Source organism: Hippocampus zosterae, chromosome 1, assembly GCF_025434085.1.
Source record: "Hippocampus zosterae strain Florida chromosome 1, ASM2543408v3, whole genome shotgun sequence".
NCBI lineage: Eukaryota > Metazoa > Chordata > Actinopteri > Syngnathiformes > Syngnathidae > Hippocampus > Hippocampus zosterae.
The window spans coordinates 10,859,480-10,869,105 of record NC_067451.1 but is presented as its reverse complement, the minus strand read 5'-3'; the positions used below and the strand labels follow the sequence as shown (position 1 = coordinate 10,869,105).

Sequence of the window (9,626 nt, the reverse complement as noted above, 5' to 3'; positions counted from 1 at the left end):
CAAGAAGCCATCAAGGGCTACATTCATGGTTTAGACTACAAAAAATAAAAACACAGGAAGACACATCATTCTATATTGAAATAAAACACTTTACTGACACGGCTACAAACAACGTGATCTGAACCGATATGCAAATCGGCGCCCTCTCTGCGATCTGTGTAAAAATACCTAACTAAAAAGGAATGACACAGCAAGTCTGTCAAGGCTCACGTCCTCCTCCTCCTCCTCCTCCTTTTCTTCATCATTCGCTTTTCCTGTGGTGCTGAGGGCGCCCCCTGGTGTTTACTTCTCAATCAGCGAGTCCAGCTGCTCCTGGAGCGAGGCCAGCTGTTGAAAAAGCAGGACGAGCAGGAGAGGCTCAGTGCCACGGATGCACAAGTTTTCATCATGCGGAACCAAAGACATAATTGAGTAAAAATGACATTTCTGAAATGTTGCCCAATGAGCTCGTAGCCCAGAAGCAGGTTACAGTCTACGAGTGTTTCACTATTCACTTGTTCACCAATTTTCTGTTGTTTTTTTTCCCTCCGTGTGGAACTGATTCTCAAGGAGGCCGTTCTCGCCCGTTTTTTTTCTCCTGCAAATATCAAGTTTGTTAAACGGACGACAAACAAATCGTGGCTGGCGCTCTGACCGCCACAGATTTGAGGAGATGATCACAATTAGGTGGTGAATCTCAGTTTGTCACATGGGTTAAGAGGGACAGAAATGCCAACAAGTTGGAAGTTTAGGCAGCAAAGACTCAAACGGACTATGTGTACGTCAAGTCAACAATATTTATACCTGTCAACTCATATGGTTTAGCCATAGTTCATACGGATTTTGTGGTGAATCTTACATATATGGCTGTATTGCACAAATCATACGGATTATGAAAATTTGCTTGGTTTTTTTTCACCAACTCCAAATGATTTGGAGTTGGTGAAAAAACGCAGGAATACAACTCTGAACACAGTAATGCCACTAAGTAGAATGATGATTAGACATTAACCAGACATTGTATTATGGAGATCTACAATTAATATAATTGAACATTTCGTGGGGTTTTTTTCTGCCGTTATTTTGACATAAAATGCTTTGGTATGATATAAGGATTTTTGGCTCTTTATAAGGATTTTTTTGTAGTTTATACAGGTTGACGCTCCGAAAAGTTGACAGGTATGAGTATTTATAGAGCACTTTCAAACAGCCATCGCTGCATATAAAGTGGTGTACATGGAGCAATTTAACATGCACAATAAACAGTAAGACAAATCGGTAATAAAGGCGGTAGAAAGCACCAAACACTAAAACCAAGAACAAACCTAAGTCATGCTGAGTCGAATGCCAAAGAATACAAGTGATATAAATGAGCGCAGGTGCCAGTCGGTCGTAGAAAGTGTGTCACGATCGTTAGAGAAGATGATGAGAAAATAAGATGGCAACATTGAAATCGAGCCTTGCAGTTCGCCAGCGATTTATCAAGAAATTATCTGAGTTTTCTCTGTTGTGTTTTAAAATTTTTAGTTGGGAGGTTCACAAAAGCAAAAAACATATTTGCTAAATCGCCACCCGGCTTGTTTTCTGCGCTTTTTAGTCAGAAACTGGCGTTTTACTAAAAAATATGCAAAGATGTTGATTACAACAGAACAGAAAGAGGTTTTTTTTTTCTCCTGGTTCAAGACTTTTTTTTTTGGTAGGTTTGCTTCAATATTTTGCGGATCTTGAAAGGCAAACACGTTGAAAAGCATAAACTTATAAATATCTGTGGTTTTGTTATTGCTCAACAACTCAACGATTCCTTGACCGAAGCATTGATGTGAAAAACCCTTGAGTGATGCTCCCCATGAAAGCCTAAAAATGCCTGCAGATGCCACAGGATGGCAGCAAAGGACTATCCAACTCACATCAACACAGTTTCTTGGCACTGAGGGGGAAACGCCAGATGGCATTTGATTGCGCAGACATCTTACCTGCTCCATTTCGCGCTCCTCCTGCTGAATGATCTCGTCCAAACACGCTTGGAATCGGTTCTGGGAGAAGAGAGATGGGACATTCGTGTGACATTGCCTTCTCGCACCTCCTTGAATTGTGATGGCTTCAAATGCGTGCAACTATCTTCGCTGCGACAGAAAGGCCACCCGGAATGTCAGTCAGACACGGCTGACCTTTTTGCGTGGCGACTGTGATGTTAACGACCACAGACTGCGTCTTCCCCCCCCCACCCAGCCCATAAAGGAGGACAGCGGGAGCGCTAAATGGCAGCCGTGTCTGCTCGCTGTACCGCCAGCTCAGCCGTCAGCTTCAACACAATCTGTCCCTGTTTACAATTATTTCCCCCAAAATAACAATTCAAAATTCTTTTTTTTCCAATATTATTTTCCCTTTTAAATGATGACTTTTCTGTCATTTCTTGTAAGATTACAACATGATTTAGACGAATGGACTTTTATTTAAAAATAATAATAATGACAAAAAAATAACTAACAAAAATGTACGCCTGCATGATTACAACTTCAATCTCATCAAGTTTGTGCGTGCGTGCTCGCTCACTTTCAGGGCCTGGTTTTCCACTTTCATGATCAGCTCCTCCTGTTGTTTCTTGCGGGCTCGCGTTTCCTGAAGCTTGGATTTGACGCCACTGATTTGTACTTGGTACTCCATCACTGTGACCAACAAACACCAGGAGAAGGTTTTAGTCAAGACAAAAAACGCATGCTAAGGCGCATAGAATGGAAGATACAATAGTGGTTGCGGTTGCGTTATGCATCCACTAGATGGCGCTATGCTAAAGGGAATACAATACAATGCAATGCAGCTTTTATTTATATCGAGCTATCACAACCGCTGCAGCAGTCACAAAGCGCTTTACAGTACATTTAAAATACTCCGTCCAAGGAATCAGAATATTGATAAGGCGCATCGGATTATGAGGCGCAATGTCGGCTTTTGAGAAAAATGAATGCTTTTCCGGTGCGCCTTATGGTGCGGAAAATACGGTAATTTATACAAGAATGTGCTCTTGTGGGGAAAGTGAAAAGAATGATGATGTATTTTAAAAAAAGGACGTGAGGTAGTGCACAAAAGCACTCAGAGGAAAACTAAATGAGCCTGGTCAGGACTGCACACAGAGCGGTTGATAATTACACTAAAACGACGGCCTGCTCCCTCGCCTCAACTCTCAACTGTGGCTCCCCTTGCAATAATTGGAGGCAATTTATTTCCCCTTGCGACTTTTTCCTCCAGAGTGTTAGAGTGGCTCGTAAAAGGGAAAAACAAAGAAGAAAAAAAGATGGAAGAGGGGAGGAAAAACAAAAAACCCCGATCAGAATTGAACGGTTGTGTAAACTCCCACACAAACCTCTCTGTCGGGATCGAATATCACTAAATAGGAATGATGTGAACACAAAGAAAACAAAAGAGGCTACGCGTCTATCGTCGTTACACACAATCCCATTAAAGGTTGAATATCTCGTTGTATTTCAAACATAAACCGAGAACATCTACAACAATCTTAATCTTAACAAAGCGGCGCATTCGTGCATGTCGTTTTAACCCTGTCACACACCAGTAATGGTACCACGAGAAGCCGTCCACGGTATTGACCACTGTCCCCGGAAGGGTTATAATTGAATACATGTCAAATTTAAAAGGTTTCCCTTTGTAAAGTAACCTTTTTTCTTTGTCCAGTCCAAATTAGTCCAATGAGATGACCTTTTTTTTTCCTCAGGAAAAGTAAAATGTACTCTTGGATCATCACTTTGATTGAATGATTTTTACTAGCCAACTTTGCAGTTGTTGGGGGGCAAGAGCAGACCAGCTGGACTTGGACTTGATTGTCCAAAGAGGACTTCTGAGGCATAGCAGGCGGCTAATATTGCGGGGTGACAGCTCCGTCAAATGGAGATGAAAAAGTCCAGGCAGCTGCCTACGTTGCAACGCATGTCAGCGCTGCTTCTCTGTGAAGCACTTCATTCGAGTGAACGTCGGCCTACACATTTCCGTGTGTGTGTGTGTGTGTGTGCGCGTGTGTGTGTGTGTGTGAGAGAGACCTAGAACACTGGGCTTCAAGAAGTCTAGACCTATGGTTCTCCAACTTCCTCATCCTTGCATTAGCTTTGGTCCAACTAAAAGATCAGATCGGATGATGACGTATCATTGATCACAAACATTGGGCATCACCGAAAGAGTTGGTGAAAAACTAAAGTGGTCTTACTACAGCAGGGGGTAACAAATAAAAATCCCTTTTTCTGAAGAACAAGTGGATTTTTTTTCCCCTCAAGAATGTCTTTTACCAGAATAAAGGCATAACATTTCAAAGAATTTAAACCATCAGTGTATCCTTTTGTAAAAAGTTGGTCATTATATTACCACTTGAAAAAATGCAACTCGTTTCTCAAGATGACTAAGTCTCATCTTGACACAGTAACATCTTTTGTTCATTTACAGATTCAGACTTTCCGCTCACAACAAACATTCCAAATATGACTTTTTATCGCAACATGACAGCTCCCACCACCCCCCTCAAAAATCTAATACCGCACAAACTAATAAACTGGTTACTCCTTCCCATCTCAACTTTGGGGTCTGATACGATTGAGACAAATCACACAAATCCAACATTCCTCCAGGAGAGAAAAAGGCACATTTGGAACAACAAGTGTATTACAGGAAGTCCTTTTTTGGGGGGGGGGGGGGGGGGGGGGGTCAAAATGACTTTTCTACCCTCGCTTAAAATTTGACTTTAACCGTTTCAGAGACAGCGGTTACTCCAGTGGACAGTTTCTCATATTATCGGGATATACGGTGCAAGAAAGGGTTAATATCACAACATGACAACACTTATTGCAAATTCAAAATGTTCTTGGAAAAAAGACAAACCTCTTAACACGACTAAATGAATAAAATATCTGAAGATGGCTTTTTGAGTCAAAAGAAAATGTCAATTCCTGTGGCACTTCGAGATACACTTCGGTTGTTAAGTTTCATTGCTCTTCGAATTAAAAAAATGTGTCCCCCATAGGGGCTTCCCTGGACTTAAAATGTAAAGAGGATGCCTTGGTCAAGACACCCAGTGCAGTCTTCTGTCCTCTCTCACCTATTTGGTTGTTTGTGTCCGACTCTCGTTGGGCAGGGTCGGACTCATCCAGCTTGTCTTGGACCAGGTCGTCCTCCGTGTCCACGATGTTCAGGTCCTCGTCCTCGTGGCGGTCCCCGTCGTCCTCCTCGTCCTCGCTGGAGCTGCTGATGTCGTTAAACATCTCCCGCAGTTCGTCACGCTGGGCTGGCCGGCGTAAAGAGTTATCGCGCGTTAACTCCGACTGGATACCGACACATTGCAACCACGGCAGCTGTTGTGAAGGTTATTATTAACCGAGCCATCATATCGAAATGTTTTAAGCGAATAACAGTCGTCAATGAGCAGGGACTTTCTACCTGCTGGGCTGCTTGAACTATAGCGGAAGCTCCAAAGTGGAACAAAATATCGACTCAAATCAAAATGAATAGAATAGAAAGGCATTATTGCCATTTTATGTTGCAAATGCAGCCATGGCACAAAAGGTGATTCTTCCAATTTGGACAAAACAAAATTGGAGTGTAACTCTAAATTTGTGCTAGCTAGCTGGTTTGAATCTCAGCTTTGGCTTTCTTGTGTGCCACCAAGCTATAGCTAGCTAGCTAAACAAATAAATAAATGTTCGCCTGCTGTGTGACATTTATTTGTTTCAAAAAATAAAATTTATTTTAAAATAGTGCAAGCCACTATAACAGTAAGCAGTTAGAACTTTTGCATTGCGCTTATATATAGCATTTTTTTACTGTACAGTACTTGAATAATCAACTACAATGTACTGTACTAAAAAAAAAAAAACTAAATAAAAATTGTTCCAAAAGATTTAATGCAAATGACTTTTGAGGCTCATTTTCCCCAAAATGTAGTTTTACTTTCCAAGTTGTAAACTAAGTTTGGACTTCTGAAGCAAGAATCCTTCCATTTTAGCCAAGTTGTTGGGTGTAGATAGACTTACTTGAGGATCCGTGACCCATCTTGTGTCCTGACGTGCCAGGTGACGAGTCCAGGTTGGCAAGAGAGCCGTGCTGGTCTCCGTCCTTCATGTCGTCCTCTGCTATGACTTCCCATCCTGATCATCACAGGTCAAGGTCAACGCGCCCAGTTTGTGAATCCCACCCCAAAAAAACAAATCAACCTAGTTTGAATCTCAGCTGTGGCCTTCTTGTGTGGAGTTTAATTATTCGCCCCATGCGTGTGCTCAAACCAAAATGAAAACACTCGCAAGGAGCATTAGCTCACATGCTGAATAAATGCGGGCACCCCTACCCTAGACTTCGTAATCTTATAAGCAGACCTGTGGTGGTTAATATAAAAATGGCGGGCTATTATGGTCCCTAGAGAACTCAACCGGAAACAGGGAGAAGGCTAGGCCACCCCTGCGGTTTCACATTTTTAGAATTACCTGCTCACATGACCTGTTTTGTTTAGCATTGTATGGCCTCATGTCAGCTAAGACGAGACGCTGCGGGTCATGGCACGAAAGCAGTTTCTTCCTTGTTGCGTGCTGTGACAGACGAGCGTTTGGGGAGAAAGGATACGAACGCTGACAGCGTCGGCATCTGTGCTCAGCAGCCGCTTCACCTCCTTTTCCACGTCGGGCGATTCGATGTACTGCGAGGAGATGGGGAGAGAGGGAGAGAGAGAAAGAGAGAGATGGCGTGCGGGTTCAAGCACCTGGCCACGTGCCAGTAACAACATTAGCGATTAGAAAAAAAAAAGAAGGCAGCCAAATCGATGAGACTCAACTCTGCACCTTCGGGAAGATTGATTCAAAAGACGAAGTTGAAGTGTAGCGCTCGGGCATGCGTGCCTTCACTTTGAAAAGAAGCGCCGGTAAAATTGCTTTTTGGTTGCTTTGCCTTCGAGACAAACCAAGATGGAAAGGCTTTATTTATATGTAAATCTAAGGTTCAATAGAGGTGCTGTTATAAGAAATGTAAACGTCTGCTTGGGTAAGAGCCAAAGGAGGAGACGGATGCAAAAAGAGACTAATGAGAGCTGGGAAGGCAAAAGGGAGAAGAAAAAAAAGTGATGTGCAAACCTTTTTTTTGGCAGTCTTGCGAAATCTTCTCTTGCGCGTGTTCTTGAGGGGACAAGTGACTGCGGGTGCAAAACAAGGTGATTAGTGCGGCGAAGATGATCGTGTGACGCATGTCCACGTGTCCGCGTTTGTCTTCTTACTGCCGTGGTTCCAAATAAATTTCTTGTCCTTGTCTTTGTCCTTCTTCTTGGTCTTGGGATCGGTGCCCGTTGGCTCCTCTAAAGGAGGGTAGAGGTCTCCATCTAGTGTACACACTAGCATCTAACCACACAAAGTGAGTACATGACATATTTCGGTTAGAAATAATTGGCAATACACACAAGCAAGCAGTGCAAAGAATAAGCCCTAATTTTTTTTATTGCAAATGAGGGCAATTTTTACAGAATAAAAGGTGCAATTCGCATATCGTGAAAATTGTGTTGAAATGATGAAATCCATTGATTTATTTTTATATCAATGGACTTGATATCACGTAACGAATTATGTTGGAAAAATATGGTTTTCTTGTAATGTAACCTTTTACTGTGAATTGGTTCCGCAAAATGTTGTTTGATACACGACCCACGCTAAGTCACGTGCATCACCACACTCCTTTCCCGTCACACGTTAAAAATCTAAGTTATTGTCACATGTTGCTGTAATGTTGTCATTGTTTTTGCACTTTTGGCTCTTGTTCTTATTTCTCTTTTTCTGTCATCCGTCACGTAATTTTCCACACTGTTGATGCAGAGTCGCAGGGAGCCTGTCCCAGCTGACTTTGGGCAAAAGGCAGACTACACCCTGAACTGGTCGCCAGCCGGGCACACATAGAGACAAACAGCCATTCGCACCTACGCTCTCCGCAAACAAGTCAGGCATCGTATTTCATGACTAAACCACCTTACAGAATGAAAAGGGAGGGATTTCTATTCCTCGAGACAATACTGTACTTTGGTCTTGCTCTACCTGGCAGACATCAGCTGTCTTATAAAAAGTCTTCTTGTCCACTGTTTTGAGAGACTCAATGATGCAAGGCAGGTCCACGAGTTTGCAGGCCAGAGGGACACGGTCTACTCTCACGATGCCATGGCGACCGTCAGCTGTGAATTAATAAAAACAAACAAACAAAAACATGTCTGAGCATCCATCTGATGTCCATCTGATGATGTCATGGACTAATAGCAGAAGTTGGAACACCACATACTGTATATTCAAGTAGCACAAATAGTTGGCATTCAATTTTCACTGAAAAAAGACTCGCTTCTAAAATGTTCAGATCCCACACAAAGAGGTGACTCACGGTGCAACTCAATGGTGAGTCTGTCCTTCATATTCATACTACTAGACTGGGCAATCCTCCTCACGGTAGATGCATACTCCTTGCAAAAAAAAAGGGGGGGGGGTAGAAATTGATCACTTTTCATTTTACAGATGAAGGAAATAAAAACCTGCAGATGCTTACTGTTGGCAGCCGGAGGACGAACTGATTCTCCAACTCGTAGGGAGCATCTTCCTTACTTTTGGAGCCAACTTTACCAGCTGGAGCCAAAAAGAATGTCACGTTAACTTGTAGCATGCTCATAACCACGACACACAATGTTATCTTGTCATATTTTCATTTCATTTCACTTTATTGGTTTATTGGTTACGTTTACTTTGTTTCATTCCTGTGCATATTCTCATTCATCACGTCACTTACAATACAATACAATACAATACATGCTGATTTATATAGCGCTTTCACAACAGCGGCAGCTGTAACAAAGCGCTTTACAAAACAGTTAACATAAGGTAAAATAATAAACACAACACATAACATAAAACACAGACACTTCTTTCTCTGGGCATTAAATCGATTGCACCGTGACTGCTCTGGTTGTTTTTCGTTTCTCATGCGAGAAGGCTTCATCGGTTCAGTCAAGAAGGCTTGGTTAGCACCAGCCCGATTGGTGTGGAAAATACGACCCTTTAAGCTTTACTTCGTTTCGTTTTAAAAACACTGCGTATGAATGGTACTATACCAATAAATTACCCTTGCCGAGAAATACAGAAAGGCATACAGAGCTTCCGCTCACAAATAAAGGTATTAAAACAAAATATAATACAGTACAGTATATGTTTTTTTTACAGAGATTCCGCTTACAAATACAAGTATTGTTTTTGTATTGTTGTTCATGATGTTGACATAGAAACTAGCTAGCTAATGTTAGCATAGCAAGCTAACCAAACGAGATGGGCAATGGACGTACCTTTCTGTTTCGATGTCATGTTCGTTTTTGTAATTTCCACGAAACCGTGGAATGCGAAGAACGGGGATTACCAGCCAAGCGTTAAAACTATACAAAATAACGTCGAGGGTATATTAACCACAAGTGCATCTTTACTCGCCCAACAGAAACATGTCAGTGAAACAACCTAGTTCATGCTGCATTCATGTGCTCCTCGGAAAAGCGAATATCTTCCACAATAAACCTCTCTTTTGAAGACGAAATAGTTTAATACACCTACAATTACTTCAGCACTGCGGTACAGATTAAAATATCGTTCGAATAC

At 42.1% G+C, this 9,626-nt stretch overlaps 1 protein-coding gene across 2 annotated transcripts; it reads right to left on the bottom strand.

Annotated features, from left to right (window-relative positions):
* Positions 1-68: 68 nt before the first annotated feature.
* taf7 (TAF7 RNA polymerase II, TATA box binding protein (TBP)-associated factor) lies at positions 69-9,557 on the bottom strand. 2 transcript variants are annotated; one of them, XM_052049434.1, is made up of 12 exons: positions 9,323-9,557; positions 8,536-8,612; positions 8,374-8,452; positions 8,040-8,173; positions 7,235-7,355; positions 7,095-7,153; positions 6,592-6,727; positions 6,009-6,122; positions 5,078-5,263; positions 2,533-2,645; positions 1,953-2,012; positions 69-327 (listed from the first exon to the last, which is right to left on the bottom strand). In XM_052049434.1, exons 1-12 carry the CDS (start codon positions 9,339-9,341, stop codon positions 283-285), a joined length of 1,143 nt encoding a protein of 380 aa, XP_051905394.1. In that variant the 5' UTR covers positions 9,342-9,557; the 3' UTR covers positions 69-282. The 2 variants fall into 2 exon arrangements, with proteins under 2 accessions (XP_051905394.1, XP_051905470.1); XM_052049510.1 differs by having other exon boundaries at positions 6,592-6,664.
* Positions 9,558-9,626: the final 69 nt, after the last annotated feature.